At 51.3% G+C, this 21,746-nt stretch overlaps 1 protein-coding gene across 1 annotated transcript in view; it reads left to right on the forward strand.

Annotated features, from left to right (window-relative positions):
• Positions 1-21,746, forward strand: part of LOC114605746 (uncharacterized) — a 42,980-nt gene that overhangs the window by 12,815 nt on the left and 8,419 nt on the right. The window contains exons 9-15 of the mRNA XM_077935613.1: positions 413-565; positions 3,299-3,412; positions 4,238-4,367; positions 5,676-5,814; positions 10,512-10,726; positions 12,509-12,637; positions 14,437-21,228. Of these exons, the coding sequence (XP_077791739.1) occupies positions 413-565; positions 3,299-3,412; positions 4,238-4,367; positions 5,676-5,814; positions 10,512-10,726; positions 12,509-12,637; positions 14,437-21,228 (7,672 nt within the window). The remainder of the gene's footprint in view (positions 1-412; positions 566-3,298; positions 3,413-4,237; positions 4,368-5,675; positions 5,815-10,511; positions 10,727-12,508; positions 12,638-14,436; positions 21,229-21,746) is intronic.

The raw sequence follows: 21,746 nt of genomic DNA on the forward strand, positions 1-21,746 counted from the left end.
TGGCCGAGGGAGCCGGCATACAGCTTCCGGGTCATGTGGCCAGCATGACTAAGCCGCTTCTGGCGAACCAGAGCAGCGCATGGAAACGCCGTTTACCTTCCCGCCGGAGTGGTACCTATTGATCTACTTGCACTTTGACGTGCTTTCGAACTGCTAGGTTGGCAGGAGCAGGGACCGAGCAACGGGAGCTCACCCCATCGTGGGGATTCGAACCGCCGACCTTCTGATTAGGAAACATTATTACTTCAGGAAGAGCATAGCCCGCAGCCATTCTTAGCCCTCTGCACTATTAATGTGTCTAATCCCTCCTGTGGGAGAGAGTTCCACAGGCTAACTCTGCGCCGAACAAAGAAGCGTTTTCTTTTATCTTTCCTGACCCTTCCAACTTTGCACGACCTTTTTTGCTCACCAGATCTGGGGCACCGAAGGTGGGCGACACCAACGGGGGACCCCTCGACCCCTCGGTCACAGAGGGCACAGCCGCCCATGCCCTCCTGCAATTGCGGCGCAGGAGGCAGGCAGAGACAGCGGCTCTGCTGACCCACCGGCACCTCCAGGGCGGCAGGTGAGGTTTGGAAGAGGGACATGTCTCCAGAGCAGAAAGTGTTGAGTTGGTTTTCCATGTCATCTTTGTGGGAATGTTCAGGGATGCAGGAGAGGATATATTGTTCGATTACAGCCTTTCCAACTTGTGTTAACAAGTTCACAATTTTAGCAGAGTAACATTCCCCTTTTTAATCTCACAGCGGATGTGTTTGCTCAGGGTTGGCAAAGCCTCTATAATAACTGTTCTGGTATTTCCCCCTTATTCCCGCATAAAAGATAAGACACGGCACAGTTTCTATAAAAGTATAAAAAGAGTTTACTCGCTCACATTCTGTTCACAATCGGATCCCAGAAGGCAGACTTAGCTTAGAAAAGTAACACACACCTGGAAACTATCTCATAAGGAGACAGTCCCTTTGTCCTCTCTTGGCCAGAAGCCAATTGTGAACAGAATGTGAGTGAGTAAACTCTTTTATACTTTTATAGAAGTATAAAAAGAAGCCAAGAGAGCATCATTGGCTAAGCAGATGTTGCTTCTTCGATGCATGTAGTCAAAGAAAGATGGCTGCCCTGTGCTTTTGTCGTTACCTGCACAGGTGAGGCCACGTCCACCTCTAGTCACATGCAGAGGAAGTCTGTCCCAGCCCAGAAGGAAACAGGAAGTTGACTTGCTGGCTGGACAAACATTCCTCCCCATGTGTAAACATGTTCACTCTAGGAATGTTGTACTTGACTGCTCTTGTGTTTCACATCCCACAATCTTGTGGGCCTTTCTCAGCTCCGTTGTGGTGATGCTGGAGCCTGAACCGGTGACCTTCTGCATAGAATCGTAGAATTGTAGAGCTGGGACCCCAAGGGTCATCTAGTCCAACCCCCTGCAATGCAGAAATCTCAGCTCAAGCATCCCTGACAGATGGCCACCCAACCTCAGTTCCAAAACCTCCAAGGAAGAAAAGCCCACCATCTTCTGAGGGAGTCCATTCCTCTGAGGAACAGCTTTGTCAGAAAGTTCTTCCTGTCAGAATTTCCTTTCTTGTAACTTGAAGCCACGGATTCGAGTCCTACCCTCCAGCGCAGGAGAAAAGAAGCTTGCTCCCTCTTCCCTGTGACAGCCCTTCAGATATTTGAAGATGACTCCCATATCTCCTCTCAGTCTCCTCTTTACCAGGCTAAATATACCCAGCTCCTTCAAGCGCTCCTCACAATGTGTTAGGGTTCGGGGAATCAGCTTCCTCCCCCGTGGAAGTAAATAATAATAATAAATTTTTATTTATACCCCACCCTTCCCGGTTCAAAAACCAGGCTCAGGGCGGCTAACAACAAATTTAAAACACTTAATTGAGGCAAGAAAAAACAGCATAAAATACAGTATGAAACGTGAATAACGATAAATTCAGAATTCAAAAATCAATTTAGGGGGGAAATCCATCCAATAAACATTAGATGATCACCAGGGCTAGCTGGCTAAATTAGTCCTATTTGGGCCAGCAAGTAGACCAGGGGAGAATTAGCTGTGGGATCCCAGAGCGGGGAATCTTCATAAAAAGTGGAGGGGAGGGAAGGAAGGGGAATAAAAGATCAGGCTAAATTCAAATTGAAAGCCAGGCGGAATAGCTCTGTCTTACAGGCCCTGCAGAAAGAAGTTCAATCCTGCAGGGCCCTGGTCTCGTGGGACAGAGCATTCCACCAGGTCGGAACCATGACTGAGAAGGCCCTGGCCCTGGTGGAGGATAATCTGATATAAGGCTTGGTTTCCAGACCCCTGATCATCTTGGTCGCCCTCCTCTGCACACCTTCCAGCTTGTCAACACCCTTCAGAAATTGTGGTGCCCAGAACTGGACACAGTATTCCCGGTGTGGTCTGACCAAGGCAGAACAGAGTGGGACTATTATTTCCCTTGATCTGGACGCTAGACTTCGGTTGATGCAGCCCAGAGCAGTGCACGGAAATGCTTTCAAACTGCTAGGTTGGCAGGAGCAGGGACCGAGTAACAGGAGCTCACCCCGTCACAGGGATTTGAACTGCCGACCTTCTGATCGGCAAGCCCTGGGCTCTGTGGCTTAACCCACAGTGCCATCCGCGTCCCTGTTGATGCAGCCTAGGTAAAGGTAAAGGGATCCCGACCATTAGGTCCCGTTGTGGCCGACTCTGGGGTTGCGGCACTCATCTCGCTTTATTGGCCAAGGGAGCCAGCGTACAGCTTCCGGGTCATGTGGCCAGCAGGACTAAGCCGCTTCTGGAGAACCAGAGCAGCGCACGGAAATGCCATTTACCTTCCCGCCAGAGCGGTACCTATTTATCTACTTGCACTTTGACGTGCTTTCGAACTGCTAGGTTGGCAGGAGCAGGGACCGAGTAACGGGAGCTCACCCCGTCGTGGGGATTCGAACCGCCGACCTTCTGATCAGCAAGTCCTAGGCTCTGTGGTTTAGACCACAGCACCACCCGTGTCCCTGTTGATGCAGCCTAGATGCATGCAAAACATCACCTCAAGGCATGGAACTAGAGAGAAAGAGACTCCCCAGACTTATATTTCAGGGACAACTGTGCTGATCCTTCCAGTTGGTGTAGAGAGTACAGAGCGAGATGGATCAAGGCCCTGACTTGCCTTCCCATTAAGTGAAGGCCCATAGCTCAGTGGCAGAGCGCCAGAGGCCCATGCAGAAGGTTGCAGGTTCGATCCCAAATGGCACCTCAGTGCAGGCAACACTGAGGTAAAGGATCCCCTATGCTGCCCCCCTCTCTCTGCAGCAACCCAGAAACCTCGCGCCAACTGTTACATCTGCATGCACAGACAGAGCTCGTCCACCAGGAGGCGTCGTTCCCAGCTGCTCTGCTTGCGATAGAGCTGTTCTTGGGAGAAAGGTGAGCCCTATTGGCCAAACCTATTTGGTGTTTCGCAACTTTCCGACTAGTTGCAGGACCTTAGCCAGACCTAGCAGAGTAAGCGCAGAATCCACGGAAACAATTGGCGACTTGGCTGCAGACAGGATAGACAAAGCAGGGACCAGGAACTTGTAGTTAGGTGTTTATTATATACAATGGACTATTTACAGGAACAGAGCATGGATCTTTTGCTAGCTCTCTCTGACACGACTCACAACTCCTACGCTGACACACAGAACTCTGAACACTGAGCTCTGAAGTAACACATCCCACTTAGTAGGCCATTAATTATCACACCCTTGAGAGAGCTTGACCAATCAGGGAGCTGTCTCCATGCCTCTGTTATCACCAGGCAGACTTACTCCTTCAGATTGCCTTCTGGCTGTCTGCCAAACCTTAACTGACTCTGTGTGAGTAGCTGCAAGTACACAGTTTCCCAACAAGCCCGTGGTTGGGGGGCGGGTGGCCTTAGTGGGTCTACCCAGGTCTTCCCGGGAGGGTGCAGGGTGGCCAACACAAGCAAGCAGGGAGAACGTCTCAATGGTGTTGTGTATTTTAATTACGGATTGTTTTTATAGTTGTGAACCACTTAAAAAGCTGATTTGGTAGGTAAGCAGTAAATCAATCAATAATAATAATAATAATAATAATAATAATAATAATAATAGACTTTTAGACTTGGAAGGGACCCAGCCCTGCTACAATGCAGGAATCATAGCTAAGGCAAGCAGCTTAGATGCTAATTCAGATCACGACAAGCAGCTCCTATTCAAGGCTGACTCCGTGTGACTCTTCCTTTGGCAGGTTTTGGGACTCGCAGCCCATCGAACCCGGAGCCCGGCACCTGGAGTTGGCTCGACTGCGGCTTGCCGCAGGGAGTGGACCAGCATCGGCATGGCAGGAGGCCAAACCTGCGCCAGGAAGATTGATGGCGGTAAAACCAGGATGATCAGCTAAATGAGATATTGGTGCTTGCCAACTAGAGGCGAAGTGGAACATGGAATAGCAGACAAAGGGCCCAAGTGTGGCTGTCAGCTTCCTGCCTTTAGAAGAGCCCCTTCTCTGCTTCCTCATGAGTCGCTGATCTGTGCGTGCCTGCAAATGGAACGAGGCAAGCCCAGAGCTGTTACTCATACAGAGAGAAAACGGGCACATCCCTTTCCGAGGAGGACATTCTGCTAGGAAACTGCCCAGGGAGTGGTCAAACGCGCCATTCATGACCAATGCAGTGATACAACAGGTTGAAGAACAGTGTATCCTTCAGAGAGGCGGCAGGCACACTCCTCCCGGTAGGCTGGGATGGCAGGAGCCTTTAAGCTGCGCATTTTTCACAGCCCAGCAATAAAGTTGTGCTTTACTTTTTGCAAACCCCTTTGGCAAAGATGTGGGTATGACACATAGATAGCAGTCAAGTACAACATTCCTTGTTTTCCTAGAGTGGACATGCAGGGAAATGTTTCCTCCAGTCAGTAGAAAACTTCCTGTTTCCTCCTGAGCTGGGACAAACTTCCTCTGCATGTGATTAGAGGTTGCGTGACCTTACCTGCCCAGGTAACACAAAAGGACAGGGCACGCTGCACACTCTCTCTTTTGACTTCCTCTCCATCGTAGGACCAGCAGCTTTTTAGCTAGAGATGCACAAAGGGACTATCCCCATATGGGGTAGATTCCACATGTATATACTCTGTAGCTAAGTCTGCCGTCAGGGATCCATCTGTGAACTGAATGTGTGAGTAAACTTCTTTTATATATACTTTGCAGAAGATTAAGTCGTGTCTATTCTTTTTAAGGGGGAGAAAAGGGGATGACAAGGAATCCTAATACTGAGAAGCAGCTTGTGCATTTAAACGGCGAATGTAAACTCTGCTAAGTAAAGGAACTTGCTACTAGCACAAGTTAGGAAGGATATTATTAAACAATATATCCTCTCCTGTCTCCCTGAACATCCCCACAAAAGAAGGGGGCTGTTTTTAAAAGGAGGCAGGTTGCCCTGTTTGAATAACGCTGCCAGAATTAAGGCGAGATGGAAAAAGGCACACAAAACAAGAAACTTGCTTCAGATACACAGCTGTTTTACGTATCCAAGGTCAGGGCCTTTGGACCTGGCTGAATGTGGCCCCCAGTATGGAAACCTCCTCCCCTTGCTTTTGCCACCGGGGCTCGGGTAGCGCATTCGTAGAACAATAGAACTGTAGATGTGGGGCCAGGGAGGCCATGTGTGTTTCTCCTTCTCGCCCCATAGCAGGTGCTGCTGGACCGCCTGCTGCTGCAGCAACAGAGGGACAGATCCTGCCTGATCCAGATCTTGTTGGCTCTTGCTGAGCCAGAGGGTGCCCAGGAAAGAGGCCTTGGCAGAAAGCAGCCGACCTCCTTGGGAGCAGGTACAGCAATGGAAGGAATCATAGAGTTGGAATAGACCACAAGGGCCATCGAGTCCAACCCCCTGCCAAGCAGGAAACACCATCAGAGCACTCCTGACATATGGTTGTCAAGCCTCTGCTTAAAGACCTCCAAAGAAGGAGACTCCACCACACTCCTTGGCAGCAAATTCCACTGTCAAACAGCTCTTACTGTCAGGAAGTTCTTCCTAATGTTTAGGTGGAATCTTCTTTCTTGTAGTTTGGATCCATTGCTCCGTGTACGCTTCTCTGGAGCAGCAGAAAACAACCTTTCTCCCTCCTCTATATGACATCCTTTTATATATTTGAACATGGCTATCATATCACCCCTTAACCTCCTCTTCTCCAGGCTAAACATGCCCAGCTCCCTTAGCCGTTCCTCATAAGGCATCGTTTCCAGGCCTTTGACCATTTTGGTTGCCCTCCTCTGGACACGTTCCAGTTGGTCAGTGTCCTTCTTGAACTGTGGTGCCCAGAACTGGACACAGTACTCCAGGTGAGGTCTGACCAGAGCAGAATACAGTGGCACTATTACTTCCCTTGATCTAGATGCTATACTCCTATTGATGAGGCCCAGAATTGCATTGGCTTTTTTAGCTGCCGCGTCACACTGTTGACTCATGTCAAGTTTGTGGTCAACCAAGACTCCTAGATCCTTTTCACATGTACTGCTCTCAAGCCAGGTGTCCCCCATCTTGTATTTGTGCCTTTCATTTTTTTTGCCCAAGTGCAATACTTTACATTTCTCCCTGTTAAAGTTCATCTTGTTTGTTTTGGCCCAGTTCTCTAATCTGTCAAGGTCGTTTTGAAGTGTGATCCTGTCCTCTGGGGTGTTAGCCACCCCTCCCAGTTTGGTGTCATCTGCAAATTTGATCAGGATGCCCTTGAGTCCGTCATCCAAGTCGTTGACAAAGATGTTGAATAAGACCGGGCCCAAGACAGAATCCTGTGGCACCCCACTAGTCACTCTTCTCCAGGATGAAGAGGAGCCATTGATGAGCACCCTTTGGGTTCGGTCAGTCAGCCAGTTACAAATCCACTGAGTGAGAGAGAGCGAGAAACCAAGCGCTTACCCAGGTTTGCTTTCCTTGGAAGGAGGGACAGTGGAGACTGTGGTGTCTTTAGGATATATGGCTTTATTTACACATTGTGCTGGGCCCGGGGGTTAACCCGAGCCATGCAGTTCAGGTCCTCCCGAATCCAAGGATTCCGTGAGGAGTCAGTCCAACAGGGCCAAGGCAGAAAACCAGGCTAGGTCAGACACAGGGTCTCAGGTAGGTTCCAGCAAGCAGCAATGTTGGTCCCGCAACCTGGGGCGGGGTCTGACCGCCTTTTATCTCTGATGGGGTAACAGCCGGTCCTGATCCCCCGGTGACTCACCTCCCTGTCTTGCCCGAAGGGATGGTTTCGCTCTTCCAATTTCTCACAATTAGAATCCTGGCTGCAGTTGTGGCATACATGAATGGTGGTCTAACCTTCTTCATTTCTGTTGTCATGATTCCTAATAAAAAGGTCTCCGGTCTTTTTAAGATTAAATGAGCATTAAGATAACTTCAACAGTGTAAATAAGTTTTGATGGATGCGATAATGGAATACTGAATGGTATAGTTTTTGTAAAATATGCAGGGATTTATGATTTGCAGAATGAACCATGGAAAGAGAACAATCTTAAGATGTAAAAAGGAGTACCGTATTTTTTGCTCCACAAGACATGCTTTTTTCCTCCTAAAAAGTAAGGGAAAATGTCTGTGTGGTTTATGGAGCGAATGCGCGGTCGATTGCTGGCTCCTGCCCAGGCCTCCATTGTTGAATGTTCTGCAGACAGAGGCTGTTTGTTTCCCCAGCGACATGGGACTGTCTGGAAACTGTAGAAACGGCTCTCTTTCCTTTCCTAAAGAAGCTGCAGAACTGTGAGTTGAACCCCATAAAAACAGGATTTTTTTCCTCTTTGCAAAGTAAGCTCAACAACTTTGAGCTGATCCTCAAAAAATGGGGCTTTCCCCCTTTCCTCCTCTAAAAACTAGGTGCGTCTTATGGTCAGGTGCATCTTATGGAGTGAAAAATGTTGTTGTTTAGTCGTTTAGTCGTGTCCGACTCTTCGTGACCCCATGGACCAGAGCACGCCAGGCACTCCTGTCTTCCACCGCCTCCCGCAGTTTGGTCAGGCTCATGTTTGTATCTTTGAGAACACTATCCAACCATCTCATCCTCTGTCGTCCCCTTCTCCTTGTGCCCTCCATCTTTCCCAACATCAGGGTCTTTTCCAGGGAGTCTTCTCTTCTCATGAGGTGGCCAAAGTATTGGAGCCTCAACTTCACGATCTGTCCTTCCAGTGAGCACTCAGGTCTGATTTCCTTAAGAATGGATGCATTTGATCTTCTTGCAGTCCATGGGACTCTCAAGAGTCTCCTCCAGCACCAGAATTCAAAAGCATCTATTCTTCGGCGATCAGCCTTCTTTATGGTCCAGCTCTCACTTCCATACATCACTACCGGGAAAACCATGGCTTTAACTATACGGACCTTTGTTGGTAAGGTGATGTCTCTACTTTTTAAGATGTTGTCTAGATTTGCCATCGCCTTTCTCCCAAGGAGCAGGCGTCTTTTAATTTCGTGACTGCTGTCACCATCTGCAGTGATCATGGAGCCCAAGAAAATAAAATCTCTCACTGCCTCCATTTCTTCCCCTTCTATTTGCCAGGAGGTGATGGGACCAGTGGCCATGATCTTCGTTTTTTTGATGTTGAGCTTCAGACCATATTTTGCGCTCTCCTCTTTCACCCTCATTAAAAGGTTCTTTAATTCCTCCTCACTTTCTGCCATCAAGGTTGTGTCATCTGCAAAATACTGCACTTTAAATTGTAAAACAGAAAATTTAATGAAACACACACACACAACCACCCCAAAAAGTTCTCCCACGGCCACAGCCTTAGATTCAAGTAGAAATCAAGCATGTCCACTCCTGTAGAGGCTTCAGCCAGCAGCCTCCTATCAGCTCCTAGCTCTCAGACACACTCAACTCTGGCTTTTGTCCTTCTAACTGCCAGCTGGTTGGGGGAGCATGGATTTGAACCCTGGTCACTCCCAGCTGCTGGTCCGGCACACCAGCTCTGACTTTCTGTTGGCACTTTTGCCTCTCGCTCCCCTCGCCCGTTGGAGCCTGTAGTGAGCTGGACTATCCACACACACACCCCAACCATTCTTCCTAGACACCGGCAGGACTTGGCCAGGAAAGGGGAGAGATTGCTAGTTGTTGCAAATCACAAGCCAAACGGTAAAGCTGCCTCCACCTCCGTTCCCGGACCACCCTCGAACGGGGTTCAAGAAGGAGAACCCCCCTTCAATATTTACCAGGTTTGCCCAGCCCTGAGTCACTTTACCGTGACGCAGACAGAAATTCAACAGGTAGGTGTCCAAACGGCAAGGCACCAGTTTAGCTTCCGCGAGCAAAGGCACAGAGTTGTTGTCCTTTAGTCATTTAGTCGTGTCCGACTCTTCGTGACCCCCTGGACCAGAGCACGCCAGGCACTCCTGTCTTCCACTGCCTCCCGCAGTTTGGTCAAACTCATGCTGGTAGCTTCGAGAACACCGTCCAACCATCTCGTCCTCTGTCGTCCCCTTCTCCTTGTGCCCTCCATCTTTCCCAACATCAGGGTCTTTTCCAGGGAGTCTTCTCTTCTCATGAGGTGGCCAAAGTATTGGAGCCTCAGCTTCACGATCTGAAAAGACAAAAAAGTCCTTTTCCAAGTTTATTGAACAAGCTACTCAAAAAGTTGCACGTTTCTTAGAAGGTTACAAACAAAAATTAAAAACTTTGTAAAATATAACTATCTGGGACGCGGGTGGCGCTGTGAGTTAAACCACAGAGCCTAGGACCTGCCATTAAGAAGGTTGGTGGTTCGAATCCTGCGACGGGGTGAGCTCCCGTTGCTCGGTCCCTGCTCCTGCCAACCTAGCAGTTTGAAAACATGTCAAAGTGCAAGTAGATAAATAGGTACCACTCTGGCGGGAAGGTAAACGGCGTTTCCGTGCGCTGCTCTGGTTCACCAGAAGTGGCTTAGTCATGCTGGCCACATGACCTGGAAGCTGTACGCCGGCTCCCTCGGCCAGTAGAGCGAGATGAGTGCCGCAACCCCAGAGTCGGCCACGACTGGACCAAATGGTCAGGGATCCCTTTACCTTTACCTTAAAATATAACCAGCTAAAGCTATACTCACACAGCAACAATAGCTCATCTCGCTTTATTGGCTGAGGGAGCCGGCGTACAGCTTCCGCGTCATGTGGCCAGCATGACTAAGCCACTTCTGGCGAACCAGAGCAGCGCACGGAAATGCCGTTTACCTTCCCACTGGAGCAGTACCTATTTATCTACTTGCACTTTGAGGTGCTTTCGAACTGCTAGGTTGGCAGGAGCAGGGACCGAGCAACAGGAGCTCACCCCGTCCCGGGGATTCGAACCGCTGACCTTCTGATCAGCAAGCCTTAGGCTCTGTGGTTTAACCGACAGCGCCACCAGCGTAAGTGAGGCTAAACATCCATTCCCCAGAAGGCCACAATTTTATCTCTCCCACAATGCCTCACTCCTGCGTGAACCAACGTTTGGCATACCAGGATTCCCCAAGTTCACTACAGAGCCCTAAGCAAACTCGTCTCCCTTCCTCTCCCCGTAACACCTCGCCTTTTGCCTGTCTTGCCCCACAGAGCGCAGCAGTGAGGACCCGTCGCCGGCCTTGTGCGAGGCCATTGCCCAGATGCTGAAGGAGCCGGGGAGAGCCAGCGGGGCGGAGGGGACATGGAAGGACGATGCCGTCGCGGTGCTGGTGGACCTGCAGCGAGAGCAGCAGGAGGAGCTCAGCCGCACCCTGGAGAGTCTGTCTGGGATCCCGAGTGACAGGGTAAGCGAGGCATGGAGGGTGGGAAGGGGGAGCAGAGCCAGTCACCTCACTCCAAGGGCCCCAAAAGATCCACGGCCCATGAAACGAGTAATAGAACCATAGAACTGTATAGAGTTGGAAGGGACCCTGAGGGTCATCTAGACCAACCCCCCGCAATGTGGGAATCTCAGCTAAAGCATCCATGACAGATGGCCATCCAACCTCTGCTTAAAAACCTCCAAGGTAGGAGGAGAGTCCACAACCTGCTCTTGCTCCAAGTACAACAATGTGATGTCAATATAAACTCTTTATACAGTATAATCTATACAGAACATTGTGTTGGGATACTGCCAGGGAGACTAAGTCCATCATGGCCCCACGTCGCCTCCGGACGTCCATCGATCTCCCGTAGACACGCAGTATCAGCAATTAGCGACACGAGCTCCAGAAATAGCTTGCCACATTCCAGGGCTTATGCACGCTCTTATCAGCAGATAAGGCACAGCGAAAGATGCACGCAGGAGAGCATTTTTCATAAGTTTATCCTGCGTTAGTCAGAACAGAGGAAAACATGACCGCCTGCTTCAGTGTTTCAGGCAGCGAGAGAGAGAAACGAAAGCAACAGAAAACCTAAACATCCTGTGAACAGGAAATACGCAGACTCACAAAGCCTGCTCCCTTTTAAGGTGGAACGGAAATATCCTAACGCATTGCACAGTATGAAATATATGAAATGCACTCTCTGCAAAACCAAATAAACAGAAATCACTACTCCATAGCAATTCCACGAAACAGTGGGTATATCCGGAATCACTGTTCACCACGTCTGTTTGCGGACCACTTCGGCAGCGTTGGACGTCATAAAACAAAGCTTTACGGCTTGTTTTCACCAGATAAGAATCTGACCCATTGCTTCTCTCAGAGACTTGCATAGTCTATAAAGACTTTCAGAGTCTTATAAGACTTTCATTTTGTTCTATGCTTTCAAGAGAATCCACCAAGAGTGCATATTTTGTGACTTTCAGAGATTTATAAGATTTCTGTTTATTTGGTTTTGCAGAGAGTGCATTTTATATACCGTATTTTTTGCTCCATAGGACGCACTTTTTCCCTCTTAAAAACTAAGGGGAAAAGTTTGTGCCTCCTATGGGGCGAATGCAGGGGGGAGGCAGGCAGGAAAAGCCCCCAAGAGCCGCACACAAGCTCCGCGCGGCTCTTGCGGGCTTTCCCCAGGAGGGAGAAGGGACCGCCGCTCCCGGACCTGTTTTGGGGGCTGGGGTTGGGGGAAGCAAGCTCCGGGAGCGAAGGCAAGGCTGTGCACAACCTTGCCACCGCTCCCCGACCTGTTCTGGGGGCTAGGGTCGGGGGAAGCTCAGGCTTCCCCCGCCCCAGCCCCGTGGCTAAAAAGGAGAAGCCTGAAGCCCCCAGAGCGCAGCGCGAACTGTCGCTGCGCTCTGGGGGTTTCAGGCAGCTATCCGCAAGCCTTCGGAGAGCAGCGAGACCTGTTCCACACATTTCCCCTCAATAATAAGTGGCTGAATATTCAATTTACATCTCCTAAAGTCCACAATAAACTCTTTTGTTTTCTTTAAGTTAAGGAGTAACACTTAGGTGGCCCTTGTCTTACATAAGAGCTTGCCTGGCTAGTTCAGCAACAGAATCCTCCACTGGATTCTAACCCTCACTGGCTGCAGGACCCCAGGAATGGGAAGGGAGCCAGGAGATCATCCATACTGACCCCACAAGCCCACAGCAATAGGTGACTCAGTCGCTCAGGCTCACCACTTGCCGTCTCACCCCCAGGAGGGAGCCGCTTGCCCTGCCCTCTTTGAGAAACTCCTCGCCCGACTGCAGGAATCACCCCTGACGTCTCTGGTCCGGGATTTGCGGCCCGTCTCTCCCCAGGAGCAGCAGCGCTCCCTCTGCCAACGGGTAAGTTTGAAAGCTCGTCCACCCACTTACGAAGCGGGGCCCAAGGCATGGGGCAGTGCCATGGTGTGGGAAGATGGAAGTGTTGCAGTCAGCTCCATCTGGTACACAGGATGAGACCCCACCTGCCCGCAGACTGTCTGGCCAGAGTGGTGCATGCTCTGGTTATCTCCTGCTTGGACTACTGCCATGCGCTCTACGTGGGGCTACCTTTGAAGGTGTCCCGGAAACTGCAACTAATCCAGAATGTGGCAGCTAGACTGGTGACTTGGAGCGGCCGCCTAGACCATATAACACCGGTCTTGAAAGTCCTACATTGGCTCCCAGTCAGTTTCCGAGCACAATTCAAAGTGTTGGTGCTGACCTTTAAAGCCCTAAATGGCCTTGGTCCAGTAGACCTGAAGGAGCGTCTCCACCTCCATCGTTCTGCCCAGACACTGAGGTCCAGCTCCGAGGGCCTTCTGGCGGTTCCCTCCCTGCGAGAAGCCAAGTTACAGGGAACCAGGCAGAGGGCCTTCTCAGTGGTGGCTCCCGCCCTGTGGAACACCCTCCCACCAGATGTCAAAGAGAAAAATAACTACCAAACTTTTAGAAGACATCTGAAGGCAGCCCTGTTTAGGGAAGCTTTTAATGTTTAATAGATTGTTGTATTTTAGTGTTTTGTTGGAAGCCGCCCAGAGTGGCTGGGGAAACCCAGCCAGATGGGCGGGGTATAAATAATAAATTATTATTATTGTTAATATTGCAACCTCAGGTGCATGGGACCCATCAGGAGTTACTGGGCTGTAACTTCCAGCAGCCCCAGAAGTCGGCTGTACACAGATTTGGAATTCCGTGTACAAAAGTTTCAGATAAGGTCATCCAAAACAAGCAAGGGGGTGGAGCAACACCCCTATGGGGAGAGGGTGCCATATTTGGGGCTTTTTTATTGATGTACAAAAAAACCCACAGAACCCTTTTCATGTACGCAACCACAGCGGCGAGGATTTTAATGGCAAAAAACTGGAAAGGTGATGTAATCCCCACAAAAACTGATTGACAAGCGAAGATGATAGAATACAGTGGACGCTTGGGTTGCGAATGTGATCCGTGCGGGAGGCACATTCGCAACCCGCAATGCTGCATCTGCGCACACGCAAGTTGTGATTCGGCGCTTCTGCGCATGCGCAAAGTGCGATTTAGCACTTCTGCGCATGCGCAACTGCAAAAACCCAGAAGTAACCCGTTCCGGTACTTCCAGGTTTTGGCGGGTCCATAACCCAAAATAACGCAACCTGAAGCGTCTGTAACCCGAGGTATGGCTGTATTCAGAACTTGCAAGGATGACTGGGAGAATAAGAGGAGATTCTAACCAGAAATTTAGTGAAGATTGGACAATGTTCAAAGAATATCTTTAAAAATACTGACAGATTTGGATTGAAGTTTAAGGAAATTATAAAGGATGTATAACGTTTATTGCACATGTAACTTGTTAAGATAGAGTTGTACATTTATCCACTCCATGTTTACAGTGTCTCCAGGCTTTGTTTTGCACATGGCACCTTAGTATGTTTGTTGCTTGAATGGTTACAAGTCGATCTCTATTCTAGCTATTATTCTAGTAAATTTGGTTTTATACTTATAAGCCAGTTTGTGGATTATGGGTCATGTAGACCTGCAGGGCCCCTACGCTGCCTGCCCCTGCCAGAGCGATAACAGATCCAGAAATGCTGATTCCTCGATATTCGTTTCCAGAAGGAGGAGGTGCTCATATCTGGTTTAATGGGACTTCATTGAGTCTTTAACTTTGATTTGATTTCTAGGGAACTCTGCAGACGGAGCGGGAGTTGCGCCTCGCCCAGGAACCGTCCCCATCTGAAGGAGAAGCACTTACTGCAGATGAAATACCTCAGAGAGAAGGCGAGACTTTGCGGAGGAAACCGGAGACTTCTCAACACGAGAAGCAAAAAGGATTTCAAGATTCAGAAGCCCCTCAGGGCTCCGTAGCTCCTGGAGGCAACCGGAACCTCCCTCAGGACAAAGAGATTCAGGCTGAACAAGGCCTTCTGCTCCAGGAGTTGAGTCCGGATACCTTAGAGACACAGGTTGCGCTGCTGAGGAAATCAAAATCCCTGGGGTCTCTGGAGTTCCTGTTGAGCCAGGATTCGCTGCCCCAAGGATTGTGGGATGTGGAAATCCCTCAGCAAGCACCACATGGAGGACTGGGGATGCCCCACCTCCCAGGAGCACAGGGTAGGGAGATGGAAGCCGTAGATGCCCAGACCCACGGTGACCTCCAGTATATTCCACAGAGGGAAACAGAAGCCCTTCAAGAAAATGAAACGAGGGAAACTTCAGATCTGGAACCTCAGCGGGAGCCCCTTGTGTCCAGGAAACCAGAAGTCCCACACAGTGAGAGGAGTCAAATAGCCTTTCACACCCAGGGCACACAGTTCCCTGAACCCCCAGAATGGAGAGAGTCAGAGGCTACTCCACCGTGGGAGGTCCTTCAGACCCACAAAGATGTCCACAAGGAGTCCCTGGATCCAGACACGAGACATGTCAAGATTCCGTGCCAGCAGGACCTGACGAAGCCCTCCCAGCTCCAGAGGTTTCTCCGGAAGAAATCAAAATCTCTTGAACCCCAGCTTTTATCCAGGGCAAGGACATGGGGGTCGCCACAGATTCAGCAGGAGGTATGTCAGCCTCAGAAATGTGGATATCCTCAAGCTCTTCAGCCTCAGGAATGGGAAGTTGAGGGAACTTCACAGGCAGAGAAGGAAGGTCTGAGGAGCCATGATTTGAGGGTGGGTCCGCAGCGTCAAAAGCTCCCAGAAAGCCGTGACGCACTCGTTCAGGTCCCAGAGCCCTTGGGTCTTGAGTCTGAGGAGATGGCAAAGTTACACGGTGTGAGGCATTTGGAAGGCCTTCACATCCCAGGAGGACCTCAAGGAAGGTCCCATGGTTGCCTGCAGCAGGAACAGGAGCTGGCCCAAGCTGAGGAGAAGACTGAGGGCCCACAAGGCCAGCAAGGAGCAGAGTACGGAACCCCACAAGGCCAGCAAGGACCAGAACTTCCCCATCCTGAAACCCCTCCTCACTGCAGGAATCTGTGGAGGAAGTCAAAGTCTCTTGAGCTGAGGAGGTCGTGGGCTTTTCAACCCCAGGAACTGAGGGAGCCGCACGTCGCTGGCACCCAGCCCCTGCACCCACAAATGGGCGCAGGAGCTGTTCAGGCTCCAGGTTGCCAGGAACCAGAGGACTTTGAGGCGAAGAAAGCAAAGAAGGAACAACAGAGCCATCAGGAATTTTCTCAGGAGGCCTTTCAAGAGCAAGGGATGGTCCAGAAAGGGGTGAGAGTTACTAGGCCTCAAAATGTGAACGAAGCACAGGACTTTTCATCTGAGGGAGCAAAGGGTGCCATACTTCCACAAAGGCAGACACAGGTTCCTCAGTCCCCAGAGCGCAGAAGTCCAGAATCTCCGCCTCTTCTGTGGAGAATTATGTGGCAGAAGGCAAAATCGTTTGAGATGAGGAAAAAAGATGTCTTTCTGAGTCCAGGGCCGCGACCAGAGGCTCCAAAGCCGAGCATCCTTTATCGTCAGAAGATGAAGGAAACCTTGGTGGGACAATCAGATGTTCTCACCCAAGGACAGAGACAAGAAATTTCTCAAGAAATGAGGGAGAGGGAAACCCGTCTAGCTGAAAAATCTCCACAGAGAAGTCAGCAAATACTTCAGAGCAAGGAAATTTCCAAGAGGGAGCTGGGATGGCCCAGACACTCAGGAGAATCACAGCCCTATGACACGAAGAGTCTGAAAGATGCACAGACTCCAGAGACTGCGCCACAAAAGGAGATGTGGGGTCCTCAGCCCCAGAGAGGCCAGAAACCAGAGTCTCCTCCTCTTCTTTGGGGGGCTCTGGAACTGAAGTCAAAATCTTTTGAGATGAGGAAATCAGAAGAGCACAAGCTGAAGAAGTCACTGATGGTTCTGTCACAGAGAAGACCACCGGTGGGACCAGAAGCTCATAGGCCCCAGGGATGGAATGTTCCAGATACTTGTACTCTTCAGGAACTGAGGGAAGCTGAGGCCTCTCAGGCCCAGCCAGAAAATGGAGTATTGCCAGCTCAGAGGGCTCCACCTGAGAGGTTATGTGGTCCAGTTCTAAGGGAGAGGGAGACCTTTCCAGGTCAAGAAACAAGGGAGCTGGAAGCACACCAAGACCAGGGAACCCCACTGAAGAAGACTACAGCTTCTGAGAGCCAGGAAGCACAACAACAACAAAGAGAGCTGGAGCCATCTGAGGACCCAGGGACGGTTTCTCAAAGATCGGGGGCTCCACAGGCCCTTCAGACTGACAAAAAGAAGTTTCCAGAAAAGTCTCGGGCCCAGAGAATGCCCGAAATGGTTCTCCAGCCTGAGGAACACAGAAGCCTGGAATCTCCACCTCTCCTGTGGAGGATCCTAGGACTGAAGGCAAAATCATTTGAGCTGAGGAGGCCACGTCCCTTTCAGACCCAGATCCAGAGAGAGAAGGATGCGTCTTATGGGCAGCAGGGACAAATAGCCTCCCAGAGCCCCCAAATCCTAGAAGAAGCAAGGAGATCACAGGCCACCCAAACAGACATGGGGAATGATGGCACACAGCCACAGTCAGGGCCAGAAGGGAACCCAAGTGTTCCTCAGCATCAGAAACGTAGCAGCCCAGAAACACCTCCTCTTCTGTGGTGGGCCTTGGAGCTGGCCCAGCAAGAGACGCAACATGGGCATTTGTCGGTCTCTCCTCAGCCCCAGGAAACAGAAATGCCCCCAGCAGCCCAACTCCAGAGGGTGCTACAGACCGAGGCCCAGAAGTCGAAGAAACGTGAGCACCAAAATATTGTTTATCCCCAGGAACCAATGGAACCAGAAACTTCTCAGGTGCTGGAGAAGGAAAAGAAGGCCCCCAAATCTTCACAGCCTCAGGAAACTCTCCCTGAGGTGGACTCCAAGTTGCCAGCTTCACAAGGCTTGGGGTCTCAGAGCTTGCGGAGGGCAGAAGCAACTCAACCCCCCAGGAAAACCCCTCAGGCCCGTGATGTGCTGAAGGAGACAAGGGCTGTTCCTGTCCAGAAATCTCCACCGACAGCAAAAGGTCCCCAAGATGTGAAGAGATCCCCAAAGAAGCAGGATAAACGGGGGTCTTCTCTGTCACAAGGGAAAGTGCCCAAAATGTGTGGCTCCTACAAAGTTGGCTGCTGCCACGTTCATCCATGCCAGGAACTCCAGGGGTGTGGTACAAAAGATTGTGGTCCCTCAGGTGAGGCGCAGTTCCTTCCCCAAAAGGAGCTGAGGCTGGAAAGAGCTGAGGCTCTAGGGAGGATTGAAGATAATGGTTGCTCAGCCCTAGAGGGACAGAGTAGGACTGAATATCTCCTGCCCCCAGGAAGATTACTAGGAAAATCAAAGTCTCTTGACCCAAGAGACCTTCAGACCCAGAAGCCACAGAAACTGAGGGAGCAGGAGTCCTCTGGAGTTCAAAGGCAGCCAGAGACCACAGCCTTTCGGGTTCAGGAAGATCTCCAGATGAAACCACAAAGCGAGACTCAGACCTTTGAATCTCAGGAAGAGAGAAGTCTGGAGGCCTCAGGGGCCCAGAGCACATCACGGTCATCTCAGCCTCAGGGACCAGGTGCAGAAAGCCCTTCTCATCTTCAGAACTGCTTGGAGAGAGCGTCTGAATCCCGTGAGCTGATGGGGCCACCTGAGAGCTCATCACATAGAGATCCTGAGAACCTCACGCTCCAGGGAACTGTGGATCCCAAGGGACATTGTGAATCACAGTGCTGTGGGGTCAAGATGGATGACCAGCACTCTGAGGTGGAAGGCACCCTGGGAAGATCTTCCCAAACTTTCCATGTGCAAGAAACCTTTCAGCTTCAGGCAGCTCTGCTAAGGAAATCAAAGTCTCTCGAGCCTCAGGAACTGTCAAGATCACACACTTTTGGGTGCCAGGCTTCAAAGGAACTAGAAACTCCCCAGTCTCTGAGATACGCAGAGGGTTGTCCTCAGGTCCCTGAGAACCAAGCGCTGGAAAACATCACATCTTGCGAAACTACACAGGGGATGAAGAACCTTCTGCAGGACACATCGGTTGCAAAGAACGAAGATGGATCTTCTGTGCAGAAGATGTTGAGAGACAAGGAGGTCTCACACCTTCAGGTGAAGCTTGGACAGAAGGATCTAGGCGCCACCAATGAAACGCAGGAAGACAACCAACAGCTCCAAGGGCAGAAAGAAAATGAAGACCTCCAACCACCAGGAGATCCACAGACGGAGCAGAACCCTCTGGGTCCGCCAGATGCAAGGCAACTGTGTCTTCTTCAGCTTGAGGAAAGCTTGATGGAGGATGAGACGTCCCAAGCTGAACTGCCTTTATCACATATGGAGACAAAAGACCTCCCACCTTGGCTGGGTCTGGGGAAATCAAAGTCTCTTGACCCGAGGGAACTCCAGGGAAAGGAACTAGGAGATCCCACTAACCTGCAAAACATGGGTATCTCCAAGTCGTGCCACCCACAGAGACAAGGTGAGCTGGAACCTCAGGATTTAAGAGGAGCAGTGGTCCTCCATTCAGGAACCCTTCAGGAACTTCCTCCAACTCACATAGAGGGCCCTCAATTCCAACAAGAACTTGAGTGTGGGGCCCAGAAGACTGGACAGGTGGAGAAAGAGCCTCCCCAAGTGCAGGGGTCACTGAGAAACAGGGGAGGGGTTCTTTGTTCCCAAGAACTGAAGGGTGCCCAGATTTTCCACTCCAAAGAATGTGAAGAGCTGGAGGAGCTTCCCCTCCAGAAATCTTCTCAGAGCGAGACTCTTCAGATTCAGGGGTTTGTGCAAAGGGAAGCAGAGCCCCAAGAACTGGTGGAGCCTCAGTCTCTTGATCCTAAAGAAAAGAGGGAGGTACAAAGCCCTCCGCTCCTGAGAAACCTGCTGAGGAAGTCTAAGACACTTGGGCACTGGACCCCAACAAGGGGAGATGGTCTTGTCCAAAGGCCAGAAAGCCCTCGTGACCAACCGGTGAAGGAGCCGCTTCAGGGACTTGTGGGGCAGAAGTCACAAAACACTCAAGGGCAAAGTCAACTGGACCAGAGAACACTGGACATTGCTGAAGGGACTCAAGGGAGTCTTGACTCCCACAGAGAAGGTTACAAAATGGAGGCAGAGAGCATCAAATCCCCCAGATCTCTACCTGTGAGCCAGGACTTCCTTCAGGAGCAAAGAGATGAGATGTTCGTAGCTCAGCCAGTCAGTTTGCCCCAGTCCCTTCCTCCTCACAAGGCCCCCCAGGTTGATCTTGAGCAGCTCCCGGAACTGGAAGGGTTCTACCATGAACTGGAAGCTCTTCAGCCCCAAGGGCTGAGGACTGGGGAGGTCCAACAGCCACAAGAAAACAGGGATTTTGGTGAACCAGAGAAGCAAGTGGCAACTGAACCCCAGGGAACCAAGGGCCTTGAGATCCCTCAGGAGTGGAGAGGTTCGGAGTCCCACCAGCCTCCACCAACAGATCAGGAGGCCACTGAGACACGTGAGACATGGCAAGGTCAGCAGATGATCCCTCAGCCTCCCCCAAGCCAGAAGGGAGTTGAGGGGCCTTGTCAGCCCCCAGGAAGACGTGTGAGATCGCCGAAGCTGAAGGCACCTCAGAAAATCCCGGGGCAAGAATGTTCACCAGAAGCATCTGCCGAGGTTCCAGGGGTGAGCGAACCCCACGTTTTCCAGTCCCAGGAAAGCATGGAGCCACAGGCTGAGTGGGGTTCCCTTAAAGCTGAGGGGAGCATGGCCCAGCTGGAACCCGCACCCACAGAACCCCACGAGCAGCATCGCTTGGAGTTGTGGGGAGTTCTGCTGGGGAGGTCCAAGTCTCTTGACCCTCAGGAGTTGACGAGGACACAAGACCTTGAGGACACCCGGGGAATGAGGAGGGCAGGAGAAGACCCACGTTCTCAGGACAGGGAGATGCCCTCATCCCGAGAGCCACCGTACTACCAGCCGCAGCAAGCTCTCCAGCCCCACAGCAATTTCCCAAACCGTCAGGGAACTCCCGAGGAAGTGCAGGACCCAAACACCCTTTTCCGCCAGAATCTGAGGGAACCCAAGGTCCATGGCATGGGTGATCATTTCCAGGTGGAAGACGGGGTGCAGCGCCATCTCCCAGAAGGCGCGAAGCTGTGCCGGGTGTGCAGGCAACAGGAGCTCCAAGGAGAGGTGGGAGCCCTTGATTCTCAAGGGACGGAAGGACCACGGGCTTTTCAGAGTCAGGAACAGAGATTGAAGGAAGCATTGCCAGCTGAAGGACCTCAACCAAGGATGCTCTCAGCCCCTGGGATGTACCACTCAGACCGTGGAGATCTGGAGCCTGGAGCACCGAGCAGAAGGCTGGAGGCATCTCCCCTGTGGGAGCAGGCCCCCATTGGCACCTGGAAGTCCACCGCCATGGCCATGCTTTCTCCCCCCAGCCCTGGAGAGCATGACGAAGAGCCCGTGTGGACGCCAGCAGCTCTTGGCGTGGGCCTGTCAAGAGAGAGCTCCATCTGCATAGCCCAGCCCGAGAGGCGCTCTGGAGTGTCTTGGGTAAGGAGGAGTGTGGGGCAGGTGGGATCTGGGCCTGGTTTAGGGCACAGAAGTGGGGCGGCTGGGGAAGCAAGTATGGATATGGGACTTTGACGGCTCGTGCCCACTGGGAGTGGAAGGGTGGCCCAGCAGTTGATGGCACCAGAGACAATGGTAAAAGGTAAAGGTAAAGGACCCCTGACAGTTAAGTCCGGTCGCAAACGACTCTGGGGTTGCGCCGCTCATCTCGCTCTACTGGCCAAGGGAGCCGATGTTTGTCCGCAGACAGTTTTTCCGGGTCATGTGACCAGCATGACTAAGCCGCTTCTGGGGAAACCAGAGCAGCGCACGGAAGCACTGTTTACCTTCCCGCCAGAGCAGTACCTATTTATCTACTTGCACTTTGACGTGCTTTTGAACTGCTAGGTTGGCAGGAGCAGGGACCGAGCAACGGGAGCTCACCCCGTCATGGGGATTCAAACCGCCGACCTTCTGATCGGCAAGCCTTAGGCTCAGTGGGGTTTAGACCACAGCGCCAA

The sequence above is a fragment of the Podarcis muralis genome, chromosome 10, assembly GCF_964188315.1.
Source record: "Podarcis muralis chromosome 10, rPodMur119.hap1.1, whole genome shotgun sequence".
NCBI classification, from domain to species: Eukaryota; Metazoa; Chordata; class Lepidosauria; order Squamata; family Lacertidae; genus Podarcis; species Podarcis muralis.